This window comes from Artemia sp. Qi Xiang Cuo, chromosome 4 (assembly GCF_049724085.1).
Source record: "Artemia sp. Qi Xiang Cuo chromosome 4, ASM4972408v1, whole genome shotgun sequence".
NCBI classification, from domain to species: domain Eukaryota; kingdom Metazoa; phylum Arthropoda; class Branchiopoda; order Anostraca; family Artemiidae; genus Artemia; species Artemia sp. Qi Xiang Cuo.
Window position 1 is genome coordinate 63,012,775 of NC_142797.1, and position 14,642 is coordinate 63,027,416.

The 14,642-nt window shown below is 36.4% G+C and overlaps 1 protein-coding gene across 2 annotated transcripts in view; it reads left to right on the top strand.

Moving 5' to 3' along the window:
- LOC148953315 (NHL repeat-containing protein 2) overlaps positions 1-14,642 on the top strand; it is a 217,865-nt gene that overhangs the window by 42,331 nt on the left and 160,892 nt on the right. For both annotated transcript variants that reach the window (XM_089088480.1, XM_089088479.1), the window contains exon 4: positions 736-986. In XM_089088480.1, the coding sequence (XP_088944606.1) occupies positions 736-986 (251 nt within the window). The remainder of the gene's footprint in view (positions 1-735; positions 987-14,642) is intronic.

Genomic DNA, 14,642 nt, shown 5'->3' on the forward strand with positions numbered 1-14,642 from the left:
TTCACTTTAATAATAAGAATAAATAATTTTATTATTATAATTATTAAAATTTGGGTTGCAATAAGTGTCTGACTTCAGTTCCTGAAAGAAAAATGATTATAGAGTTTGATACCCAGTGTCACCAAAGCTACATGGCGTTGATAGTTTTTTTGTCGTACTAGCACCAGTTTCCACTCTTATAAATTACTGGTACTTTTTGAGCTTGCGGTTAAACAAATTCCCAGCAATATCTGAATTCCAGATGCTAGGTGAGGCGGAAAACACATGGCCCTGCTTGAAGAAGATGACGAATACCTACAAAGGACAGAGAAGAGCGGCTTGCCGCTGTCCTTTAATAAGAATAAAATTCCCCTCTTTATATATAATCGGATCAGTTGAATACAGTGTCTGGGTCACATGCATCGAATTGAGAAATTGCACCTGCTAAAAGATGTCTTCAAAGAAACAGTCCACGGTCGGTTTGCTTCTGTAGCACACCGACCTGGTGGAAGATGACCTAATAGCTTTGGGGGTGATTTCTTATGCGTTCTGAAACAGGCAGATGATACGATGGTACGAGACGCTGATTTATGAACGTACAAAGGCGAGAAAGTACTAACAGGATCCAAAATGGCGTAAGTTATGTATGTAACGTGAACTTACAGAAAAGTTTCTTTTCAGAAAGTTCATAATATTTGTTTTGTTTTTTGTTTGCTTTCTCAGACAGAAACAGTCTATAGTTATCTTTCTTAATAGGCCGAGGATTGAAGCCTCTGATTTGTTGCTCCGGGGAGGGATATCGAGACATCATTATACAAACTATAGAAGCTGCACTTGAGATGTTTGGATCAATTCCTGTCAATCCAACTTCTATTGTCCATCCTAGAAGAAACCTTAATCAGCTGTATTATCCTGGCAAAATCGCATTGTTTAATGATGAGCTACTGGTGGTTAGTGATACTGGAAATAATAGGATTGTTATATGCGATTTTGAAGGAAATGTCAAGGTGAGATTTATATTTATATTGTCAAGGTGAGATTTATTTACAAGTATCATTGGTTTATCCAGAAGTTGATTAAAGACTAAATCTATGGCGTATCTAGAGGTGAGATTTTGGTTGCACATGCGTTTCCAGACTCTGGGTTAAATCATATAAATATATGCCTACCCAACTTCTTACCGTTTAGTAAAGACCCTTGTTTTATGGACCCTGCCCTACCACACACACAAGACTAACCCATCAGTGGATACTAAACAAGTTTGTTTAAATATATCTTTAGGTGGGGATTTAGTATCTTTTTTCGCATATCTTGTTTTGTCATAAGTTTTTAAGTTAGTAATCAGGAATTTCTATAGAAGATATGGCTTTTCCATTAAGAGTAATATGAGCTGTTCTTCATGTCTTAGATGTAAAGTCTTCAGAATACTAAAAAGACTGAGATATTTGTTATTGTTTTAGCCATTTTACCATACTTAATACATAGTACGAATGCTTGTTTTTTAACTTTTATGTGCTACTTTTGAATTAAAAAAGAACAAGTGTTGTTGGTTTTGGACCACGAAGCTTGTCTTTTAGCTCTGTGAGCCTGACCTGTTTTTCCCAGGTATTTGATCCTCACGAATAGGACCCTCGATTTGCTTTGCAAAGTGACCAGTTTTGAAATGGTTTTTAAAGGCTTTTAAAACCAGACTCACTATGCTCGAGTTTATTACCGTCGCAAATAGGGCATTTGGTTTACTAGAGAGGAGCTGGGGTCTTTTTACCTCTCAAGGTGAGGCCTGACTTTCTTCGCTGTGTCATTACCGTTCAGTGACAAGAAGTTATGTCCTCCGAAATCAAGCATAGGTTATAACATGAACCACTGCAGTGAAACTGCTTAGAAACAGTGAAAGTGTGTTCCATTTTTTTCAACAATTGATTTTTGAAGTTCGAACGAGCCTTTTTCTTCTATACGGCAGGAAAATCATTTTAGAAAAATATTAAGCTTCTAGCTTGAGTAACTTGTTTTTTTTTGGTTCCGTATGACTTCATGCCCACAATGCGACAGATTCAGACATCACTCTGTCTATATACAGATGTGAATCTTGAGCGTCAACTAAGCAAATCGAAAAATGAACCTACCGGTCTTAGAACAGTTGTCTAAGACGCATCCTTGGAATTCATTGCACTGAGAAAATTACAAATGATTTTATCCGTGAAAAGATTGAACAGCCGCTTGTGACCGATTAAGTCACAAGTATTCAGTGGTGATACTTGATTCACATGGTGTGCTTTGGCAAGGGCGCCCTCCTCACGATGTTGTGTGCTGGGTCTCTCCTGGTATTAGAAAGTGTGGACGGTAATACGCTACAGTTGGAGGATGTCCCGAGAAGGATGTTGTATTTTTGCTTTCGTCAATTGAAGATCTTTAATCTGCAGCGTTTGAGAAGTCATCTTGAAGGGATACCATTGTCGCCTTATGCGCCAGCTTGTGTGGAAAGACCTTAGTATAAGCAAGTATAAAGAATATAATAAAGAAAAATAACTCAATTGACCTTGTCCAGTAGAGAAAAGCTGTACCTCACCTAGTGAGATTGATCCCAGCTTGGTAAAATGAGACCCCGAGTTTGGACTTAGGTGGAGCAAATACAGGGATCAGGATTTGATTCGGAGAATGAGATATTGCGAAAGTGTCTCCATATGAAACAGTTCGTGTTAACGAACTGTATGTTAGAGGCGACCTGGCTCAATAGTAACCGAAACTAGAAAAAAAGGAATTCTGATACCAATAGATACATCAAAAGAATTGAAGTTTTGCTGATATTAAATATATAAGTTTCATCAAGTTTAGTCTTACCCATCAAAAGTTACGAGCCTGAGAAAATTTGCCTTACTTTCGAAAAAAGGGATAACACCCGCTAAAAGTCATAAAATCTTAATGAAAATCACACCGTCAGATTTAGCATATCAGAGAATCTTACTGTAGAGGTTTCAAGCTCCTAAATGGAAAAATGTGGAATTTTGTATTTTTTGCCAGAAGAAAGATCACGGATGCCTGTTTATTTTTTTTTTTCTTTTCCCCAGGGGTTATCGTAACGATCCAGTGGTCCTAGAATGTCGCGAGAGGGCTCATTCGAACGGAAATTGAAAGTTCTACTACCTTTTTTAAGTTACCCAAAAAAAATTGGAGGGCAACTAGTATCACTTTTTACAAAAAAACTCCATTTTAATGTACAAGCTATTCTTACCATTCTACCATCGGAGACTCTTGAAATATAAGCTGCATATAAGACATGATAATTTGTTTGTTAATACATTAAAAGAAACTCTTTATTTTAAAGATACACTTTATATAAGGGGTCGGTCTGGTTAATTATAAATGGGGATTATGTTAGTTTAATTGGTATCTTAGCTGCAAAGATGGCTGAAACCTAGTAAAGAATAATCATGGCACAAAATTGGCTTAGTATGGTGCCTCCTTCTCTGAAGTCCGTCTCTTACTATTCCATTAGCGCTATAGCGCTGCCTAAGAAAAGAAGATTGTCGGCACAATGTTTTTTTTTTTTTTTTTTTTTTTTTTTTTTTTTTTTTTTTTTTAGACCAGGGCACTTCGTATCGAAGGAGTTGTCATAGAAACTTCGAAAATGGCTCATTCGATTAGAAATTAGAAGGACATGTGCCCTTGCTAATAGTTGAAAGTGATTAGAGGCCAACTAACACCCCTTTCAGCCCACCATTTCCCCAATCACATCCAATCAAATTTTTGAGATGGGCATTTTGTTCAACATATTTGAAAGGTCCGGAAATTATAGTTTTGAGAATGGCACTTCCCCAAACAGCCCTCAGAGCAAGGGTTGTAATGCCCTGGGGGCATATAAGGTTTTTATATAATTAATTAAAAAAAAAAAATTCCGAAAAACATGTTTTTCAAAGAAAAGTAAAGGCCATTTTAAACTTAAGATCAGCAGATACAAATACCTGTTAAATTTCAAACTCAAAACGACCAGAAATTACTACTAAAGAATCAATGAAACCCAAAATGAACAGAAATTAAATAAACAATCATAGCAAAAAACATACACCAAGTAATAATATAAATGAATAAATAATTCTTAAAGCGAATAATGCTTAAATTTAATATAAAAATCAAGATTAAAACGAAAAAAAAACGTTTTGTAGTTGAAACATGAATGAAACCCAAAACGAACAGAAATTAAATTAACAGTCAATGCAAACAAACAGACAATAGATATTAATGTAAATTAATAAATAAATCTTAAAACAAGGGAAACTTAAATTGAATATGCAAATCAAGCTTGAAACGAACAAAAATCACTACAAACTAGAGTTTGGGTATGACTTCCTTCTTTCACTGTAAAAGTCTAAAACCTACTGCATTATTGGCGCTTTACTGAAAATAAATTGTATTACAGTTTTTGTTTTCTTTTGTGCTTAATATTGAAAATAAACATTAAAATTACAGTAAAATTTGGACTGATTAGCTTTCAGCAATTAATATCATTATACATCAAATATTCAGTTTAATTTAATAGTTCTTTCTAAAATTGTTCAAGACGAATATAGTTTCACTACAAACAAGAGTTTGGATACTGCCCCCTTCTTAACTGTAAAAACCTAAAGACTACTGCGTCATGGGCGTTTCACTGAAAACGAATTATATTACAAATATATTGTTTTCCAGTTCTTACAGCATTGAAAATGAAAATAAGTTACCGTGAAATACAATCTTGAACTGATGGATCTTTCAACAATTAATATCATCATATATCAAATATTCAATTTGAGTTTGTTTATACTTCCCAAGACTATTCAAGACACACATAGTTTTCAGTAAAGCGCCAATGATGTAGTAGGTTTTATACTTTTACAGTGAGAGAAGGAGGCGATACCCTAACTCTTGTTTTTAGTGATTTTTGTTCGTTCCAAGCTTGATTTGCATATTAAATTTAAGTTTCACTCGTTTTAAGATTTATTTATTCATTTACATTAATATCTATTGAATGTGTGTTTCCCTTGATTGTTTATTTAGTGTCTATTCGTTTCGGGTTTCATTTATGCTTCAATAACAAAATAGTTTTTATTTTCGTTTTAAGCTTGATTTGCATATTCAATTTAAGCATTACTCGCTTTAAAGTTTAATTATTGATTTATATTATTACTTGTTGTATTTTTTTTCTCTATGTCTGTTTATTTAATTTCTGTTGGCTTTGGGTTTCATTTATTATTTAATAATAATTTCTGGCCGTTTTGAGTTTTAATTATAACAGGTTTTTGAGTTTTTAATTTTAACAGGCTGATCTTAATTTTAAAATGGCCTTTACTTTTCTTTGAAAAACATTTTTTTCGGACAGTTTTTTTTTATTTAATTTTTGTTCGTTTTTGATTGCAAAATGTTTCAAGTTTTCAAAAAGTTTCATCTCAAAATCAAACCTTTTTATTTTCAAAATCAAACTTTCATCAAAGTATCAAAACTAGTATCAAAGTAACAATATCAAAGTCCTGTCCTGTAAGTCCTGCAACAAACAGTTTGACACGAAATGCTTGAAGATTCCGTCTGCCGACGCCAAAGTGATTGCACAGAACTGGAAATGCAAACCTTGCGCTTCCTTTTCGCCTGTAAACACCAGAGCCCGATCGGGGTCAGAAGTGGCCTCGTCCTCTGGTCATCATGGCAATCAGCCTCCCGTATTTAACGAAAATCATCTACGTGGCCATCCCTTAAAGCTTAAAACTGAGAGGCTCTACAAAGATGTAGGCAAATGGGCCTTTCGAAACCGAGTCATCGACACCTGGAATTCCCTACCCGAAGAAACCGTTCTGGCACCCTTTATTAGCTCTTTCAAGAACTCCTTTGACAAGATATATGAGAGTCGTATGCACAACTTCAGTAAATTTAGAAGATTTAACTAAATTTTTGTATTCGTCTTTTTTCTGTTTTGTAAGAGGCTCTGGCCTACGCTTTCGCATTACATTATTATTATTTATTATTACGCCCCCAGGGCATAACTCATAACGCCTGTCCCCGGGCTCGGGGGGGGGGTGTGTTGACCCTGGAGTTTTAATATCTGATGTTTGAACTATTTTTAACAAAATGGTCACCTCAAAATTTTTATCGGATGAATTTGGGGAAGAAAAAGGCGTGGAGGTGTGAGGGACTAGTTGCTCTCCGACCTCTTTTGGCTCTGAGAAAGTGAACTAGAACTTTTAATTTCAAATCAGTTGAGCTCTCTCTGAAGTTTATATGATCATCCCTTTCATAAAAACCATAAATGGCCCCTGGATATAACTTACAACGCCTGCCGCCCCGGCCCTGGGGGGTTTTGTCAACACCGAAGTTTTTGTTATCTGACCTTTAACTATTTAAAACAAAGTCTAGAAATTTGAAATTCTATATCGGATGGGTTTGGGGTTAAAAGGGCATGGGTGGGGCTAGTTGCCCTTCTATCTGTGTTGACTCTTAAAAATTGGACTAGAACTTTTAATTTTCATTCAAATAAGCCCTCTCTGAAGTTTATACAAGCATCCCTTCCATAAGAACCCTATATGCCCCCGGGGCATAACGCCTGCCCTCGGTCCCTTGGAGGTTGTGTCGACACCGGAGTTCTTGTTATCAGACCTTTGAACTATTTTTAACAAAATGGCTATCTCAAAAATTTTATTGTATGCATTTGGGGGAAAAGGGGTATAGGGGCATAGTTGCACTCTGATCTCATTTGACTGTTAAAAACTGAACTAGAATTGTCAATTTCCGATCAAATGAGCCTTCTCTTAAGTTTATACAAGCATCCCTTCCATAACAGCTATATCTGCCCCAGGGCATAACTTACAACGCCTACCCCAGGCCATGAAGAATTTTGTCGACCACGGAGTCTTAGTTATATGATCTTTGAACCATTTTGAAAAAAATGGCTGTCTCAAAGCTCTTATCGGATGGGTTTGAGGAAAATTGCACGTGGAGGGGGGGGGGGGCTAGTTGCTCTCAGATCTCTTTTGACTCCTAAAAAGTGAACGAGAACTTTCAATTTCCAATAAAATTAGCCCTCTCCGAAGTTTATACGAGCATCCCTTCCCTAAGAGCCATATATGCCCCATGATCATTACTTATAACGCCTGCCCTCGGGCCCTGGGGGGCTGCGTTGACACAGGAGTTTTTCTTATCTGACTTTTGAACTTTTTTTTTAACGAAATGGCTATCAAAATTTTTTTATTAGACGGGTTTGGGCAAAAAAGGGTGTCTGTGGGGGGGGGGGGAGGTTAGTTGCCCTCGGATATCTTTTGACTCTTAAAAAGAGAACTAGAACTTTCAATTCCCAATCAAATAAGCCCTCTCTGAAGTTTGTACGAGGATCTCTTTCATAAGAACCATAAACGTCCCCAGTACAACACTTACAACGCCTATCCCCGGGCCCTGGGATGGGTTAGGGAAAAAAGGGTGAGGGGGGGGGGGCTTGTTGCCCTCCGGTCTCTTGACTCTTTAAGTGAACTAGAACTTTCATTTTCCAATCAAATGAGCCCTCTATGAAGTTTATACGAGCATCCCTTTCTTAAGAACCATACATGGCCCCAGGGCATAACATAGAACGCCTGCTCCCGGGCTCTGGGGGGTTGTATTCACACCGGAGTTTTTCTTATCTGACCTTCTGACGTTTTCTTATCTGACATTTTTAAAAAAATGACTATCTCAAAATTTTCAGCAGATGCGTTTGGAAAAAAGGCGTTTGGGGGGGGGGGCTAGTTGCCCTCGGATCTCTTTTGACTCTTAAAAAGTGAACTCGAACTTTCAATTTCCAATTAAGTTAACCCTCTCTGAAGTTTATACGAGCACCCCTCCCATAAGAACCATATATGCCCCAGGGTATAACTTACAACGCCTGCCCCGGGCCCTGGGGGGTTGTTTTGACACCTGAGTTTTTTTTATCTGACTTTTGAACTATGTTTAACAAAATGGATATCTCAAAATTTTTATTGGATGCATTTGGGGAAAAAGAGACGTGGGGTGGGCTAGTTGCCCTCCAATCTCTTTTGACTCTCAAACACTGATTAGAACTTTGAATTTTCAATCAAATGAGCCCTTTCTGAAGTTTTTACGAGCATTCCTTCCATAAGAACCATATATTCTCCCAGGGCATACCTTACAACGCTTTCCCTCGCTCTGTGGGGGGTTGTGTCGACCCCCCTCCCGGAGTTTTGTAGCGATGAAAAAACTTTGGCTGGCTATACTAAACGTGGTACTAAATACGTGTGCGAGGGGAGTCGACCCCAGCAATACAAATGACACTCGACAAAAAAAATACATTCATGTATTTTAATTATTCTCAAAAGAAAATATTAAGTAAGCATACTTCTTAAATAGTGTCAAAGGCAGGAAATAGCATAAAAAATTGCATAAAAAAACAAATTTTGATTTTACGCAATACATGTCAATTCTAATATTCTGAGTTAGAAGATCAAAATCAAGTAGCCTTAATAAGGTCCATGTTTAAATATTTTTCAATGTAGCTCAATGATCCCCCGTCCCGTTTTCAACGCCTACTAATATATTAAGGCAATAGTTGTTTTTTCGTAAGGTAGCTACCTAGTAGGCAAAATGTGCCACACAGGACCTAAAAACACTATTTGTCACCATCGGTCGACCACGATCTTCCCACTTTGGGCCTTTCTCGTTAGCCACTTATATCTTTAACTAAACTATATTGCTTTACGGTTGATCATACTGCTTTGGGGGTATAATTTAGGAGTGCAATATGAGACATTGTTATTTTTATGAAAACTCTTAGTCCGACCTTTGGGTTGTTCTTTATAGTTAACAGTGCCACTAAAATTTTCAATTTTACTTCACTTGAAATTATTATTTTTTTTTGGAATGGGGAATTGTCCTGGAATTTGGAGATTTGGGAGCCAGTCTTGCGGCTCGAAGTGTGGCCGGGGTACGACAACGATAATATCGTTACCCCCCACACTCCAAACCACCAGAACGCTCCGACTTCTTTCAGTTGGATTGGATGCATCGTCCTGGGATGGTACGTGTAGGTTTTTGTGTCCAAGAAAATTATTCGAATTAATCATATGCATTTTGCTTTTTAATTAGAATTTGTTTTCGGGAACTTATATATGTTGAACGGAATTTCTCTACAGCTTTTTTTTTATAATTTTATAATGTTTACTTGTAAATTAAAATTTTTTAAATTATTATTCATTTATGATGCATATCCATTAACGCCTATCGCCTATCGCCTATCATCCTACCGACCGCGCCATTTGTAGCAATGACAAAATTTGGTGTTTGTAGCGATGAAAAAACTTTGGCTGGCTATACTAAACGTGGTACTAAATACCGACCGCGTCAAAGGCGATATTCTGCCCAAAGGTCGTGAACTTACACCTTGTAATTTCTCCGATAGCGCCGCTTATAGCGCTGGGGATTATGCCAACAAGACCTGCGCCACCCTCAATTATTGAGTGAAAATAAAAAGTACAGCCATGTGAACGTGACCTCTTTTTCTTGAGCTATCTGGAGATCCGATTCCCTGGGAACGTTACCTTGGAGATTTTGCGAACTAATTACCTATTATCAGGCTAAATCCAGACATATAAAATGAAATAAACACAGATAAAAAAGCAATAAATTTATTGAAACTTACATATTTAGGTGAACAGCAGTGGGTCACTCCAAATGACGATAACGGTGACCGAGATACAACAATGAAAGAATTTAAGACTTCTATCTGAATGGTCCTGGTTCTCAAATACGAATATCTTCAAAAAGCATTTTTACCCCACTATCAAAGGTAGCTCTTCAGTCCTGTGCTGTAAGAACTGGCTTACAATTGTCCCGAGTGGTCCAAGGATGCAAACCTTTCGTCCAATAAATTATTTTAAATATTTCTGATGATTTAAGCGTTCACACGGTTCTTGCCATTTAAAATTCCTTAGAAATTTTTAGCGTAGCATTTTTTTTGTTATTTATTATCTTAGCAAAATTCGAACCGACTAGCGTCGTTTTTGACTGAAGTTGTACTGCAATTTCTCTTTTTGCTGTTAAATAATTTAGACTCTTGGAAGCGGTATTTGAACTCAATTAGGGGACGTTTAATTTCTGTCCGAATCATCTTTAGAAGGAAAGAATCTTGTATTTTAAATATATCGCATTTTGCTCCCGGCACAGTTTTCGTTATATAATCTTTGAACTATTTAAAAAAAGGGCTGTCTCAAAGTTCTTATCGGATTGGTTTGAGTAAAAAAGGTATGGAGGAGGGGGGCTAATTGCCCTCAGATCTCTTTTGAATCTTAAAAATTGAACTGGAACTATCAATTTTCAATCAAATGAACCCTCGTCGAAGTTTATACGAGCATCCCTTCCATAAGAACCATATATGCCCCCAGGGCATAACTTGCAACGCCCGCCCCCGGACCCTGGGGGGTTTTGTCGACACTGGAATTTTTGCCATATGATCTTTGACCTGTATTTAACAAAATGGCTATCTAAAAATTATTATTGGATGCATTTGGGAAAAAAAGGCCATGGGAGGGGGCTGGTTACCCTCCGATCTCTTTTGACTCTTAAAAAGTGAACTAGAATTTTCAATTTTCAATCAAATCAGCCCTCGCTGAAGTTTATCCGAGCATTCCTTCCATAAGAATCATATATGCCCCAAGGGAATAACTTACAACGCTTGCCCCCAGGCCGTGGGGGGTTGTGTCGACACCGGAGTTTTTGTTATATGATCTTTGAACTATTTTTAACAAAATGGCTATCTAAGAATTTTTATCGGATGCATTTGGGAAAAAAGGCGTGGGGGGCTAGTTTTCCCCGATCACTTTTGACTCTTAAGAAGGGCACTAGAACTCTCGATTTCCAATCGAATGAGCCTCCTTCGAAGTTTATGCGACAACCCCTTCCATATGACGTGCCTCTGAGAAAAAAAATATAATAAAACATTGGAGCCGTATGGTCTTTACTATAGGCAACGCTATAGCGTTGCCTCTGAAAAGTGTTGTCGTAGAAACTTCAAAAAGGACTCATTTGACTGGAAATGGAAATGGCTAGAGCCACAAGAAAAGTTGCTTGAATTACGATATTCTTCGTCGACGGCATCTTTTTTCTGTTTTTTTTTCTCTGCAGCTAGCGGGGCACTGTAACCTCATAGAGAGCTGTTTATTGGCTCATTTTAAAGGGAACTGATGTATTTAATAACTTTTTGTAATTAACAAAATTCATTTTTGGAAATATAATGATTTTTTTAAATAATACTGTATTTTCATGTACAAGATTGATGAATGACATCATAATCTTATCTGGGTTGCAGCGTTAGCTTGCAACCAAGTCAGAGAAGATCACGTCCCATAGTAAAAAATGAAATAGGCCATATCTCCTAAAACTAGAATCAGATCAAAAATGAAGTTATAATAAAGATCTATCCGGGTTGCATCGGTAGCTAGCAACCTAGTTAGAGAGATCACGTCCAATGTTAAGAAATAAAATAACCTATAACTCCTAAAAATAGACTCCAGATAAAAACATCCACCATTAGAAAAGCCTTGTCCGAAACCCCTATATAGGAAACCTACTTTCTCCTGGCTTAAACAACAAGGGAAATATATTGGCTTGAAAAGCAAGAAAAGTGGTAGCTGCTACAGCATTCTGCCTAAACGGCATCTTTTTCTTTCTCTTTTATTCTTTTCCACGGACAGCTTCGTACTGAAACATGGTAGAGAGTTGTTCAATGGCTCATTTTCAAGGCAATTACTAGTTCTAGTGCCATTTGTATTAATGTTTTTTTAATACAATCAGTTTTTCCACTAAAAACTGCATTTCATGACCAATCTCGATGAATGATAGTTATAGTCGTAGGTAGTAACCATATTTGAAGTAAGAGTGAATGCAATATTTATACGCGCCATACATAAAGACATACATAATGTATAAATATAGTTCATTATGTAATTTTCAACGGATATAGCTGAAACATAGTAAAGAAAAAACGACAGTGCATAGTGACTAAAAAATAATATAATACAAGCATCTTTTGAAATGTTGCTCATTTGGGGTATGGTGCCATACTGAGGATCGTGTCTTACTATTCCAACTAATTACATTAAGGAACGAACTGTAGCCGATAGTAACTGAAGTATTAAAAGGAATCATTATATGGATGATTATTTTAGTTATATTCGTTAAGTAATCATTTTAATTATATTCGTTAAGTAATCATGTTTGTAATCTGGTTTCTTTATGAGTGATATACATCCGGGCGACAGCGGTATTCTGGGTTGCAGCGGTAGGTAGCAACCTAGTAAGAGACGATCACGTCCACTACTAAGAAATATAATAACCCATAACCCCGAAAAATAAAGGATTGATATATTTTATCATAAATTTTGTCAGTCAAGAGTAGCAGTTATTAATAGAAGTTTTGTTTAATAACTAAAAAATTTTAAATAACTATATTAAGCAACAAACTGTAGCCCATAGTAACTGAAGTAATAAATACATAAAAGGTCTATACAAACGGGCATATGCTAGTGTCATCGGGTATAGCTGAAACCTAGTAAAAAACAAATCACCGCACATATTAAATAGAATCGATTGTGTACGAAAAACTGAATTTCTGTACAACACTGTGATAGCAAATAATATTAATATCGTCTTGCATGCGAGGATCAAAATAGTATTTTTAGTATAATAAAAAGCTTGTAGATATATTTATATAAAATTTTGTACTCCCTTTAGATTTTTAAAAAAATATCTGATTGGTAAATTGAAACTAGAGTAATTCCTGAAAAATTTCAATGGATCGCTAGAGTTATTCTGTAAACTGCAAAAATATTTATGTTGTGTGAGGAATAATTTTAATTTAAATAATAAAGAACGAACTCTGGGCCACAGCACTTCCCCGCCTGATTTTGTATAGTATAAAACGAACTCTAAAGCCCGTAGTAATTATAATAAAGAGCAATCTCTTGCCTTTACTACCTTACATAGGCAATTTAACTATTGTTAAGGTTACAGTATTTATTTTATGACAAAGCAAAAGGTATAAGAAATTTTAAAGAAAATCAATGTTTTACAGAGAACTGCATTTTCGTATACTAGATAATGAATGTCGTCATAGTGTCATTAGAACTATGAAGTAAATAGAAAAGCACTATATTATGACGTTACCTCAGATGAATATGCCTAAGTAAAGAACGATGTTGGCCATATTGTATTATTTTTTTTTTTGGTTTCTTCAGACCAGAGCACTTTGTATCGAAGGAGTTGTCGTAAAAAATTCAAAAAGGGCTCATTCGATTGGAAATTGGAAGGGATTGCTCCCTTTTTAATAGTTGAAAGTGATTGGAAGGTAACTAACACCCCTTCCACACCCATAATTTCCCCAAACACATGCAATCAAAATCTTGAGATAGCCATTTTGTTCAACGTAGTTGAAAGATCTGGAAAGTATGTCTTTGAGGAGGACACTCCCCCCACAGCCCTCAGGGCAAGGTTTGTAAGTTATGCCCTGGGGGCATATAAGGTTTTATAGAAAGCGTTGTCGTAGAAACTTGAAAAAAGGCTCATTGATTGAAAATTCAAAGGGCTATTGCCCTTTTTAATAATCGAAAGTGATTGGAGGGCAATTAACCCTTTCTCACGCCCACCATTTCCCCAAAAATATTCAATCAAAATTTTGAGGTAGCCATTTTGTTCAACGTAGTAGAAAGTTCTGGAAATTTGGTGTTTTAGGATGACACTCCCCACAGCCCTCAGGGCAAGGGTTGTTAGTTATGCCATGGATCCGGGTTGCAGCGGTAGCTAGCAACCTAGTAAGAGACGATCACGTCCAATGTTAAGAAATATAAAAACCCATAGTTCTTAAAAAAAGAGTCAGATCAAAACAAAAAGTACACCATTAGAACCGCCTTGTCCGAAACCCCTGCATAGTAAAATTTCTGTCCCTTGGCTTGAACAGCAAGGGAAATATATTGGCTTGAAAATCAAGAAAAGTGGCAGCTACTACAACATTCTGCCTAAACGGGATATTTTTTTCTTTTTTTTTCTTTTTTTTTTCTTTTTTTGTATCCAGAGATAGCTTGGCACTGGAACATCGTAGAGGGTTGTTCAATAGCTCATTTTAAAGGAAATTAATTGGGTTAAAAATCTATAGTAACTAACATAAATTATTTCTAAAAGAGAATAAATTTTTCCACCAAAAACTGCATTTTGATGTCTTTTCACACTGCAGTCTTTCAAACATAATCGTATACCAGCGGTAAGAATTGAACCCACGCCTCTGAAGAGACTGGTGGCTAACACCAGTGCCTTGGACCACTCGGCCAGGCTGCCTCTCATAAATAAATATATATGTGAATTTGGGTTGCAGCAGTAGCTAGCAACCTAGTAAGAGACGATCAGTCCAATGCTAAGAAATATAAAAACCCAAAACTCCTAAAAATAGAGTCAGATCAAAACAAAAGTACATCATTAGAAATACCTTGTCTGAAACCCTACTAGATAAATAATGAACGTCATCATAGTTTTATATTAGAGCTATGACGTGAATAGAGTGACGTCATAATTAGTATATAATTATAATAAATCCGGGTTGCAGCGGTAGCTAGCAACCTAGTAAGAGACGATCACGTCCAATGTTAAGAAATATAAAAACCCATAATCCTAAA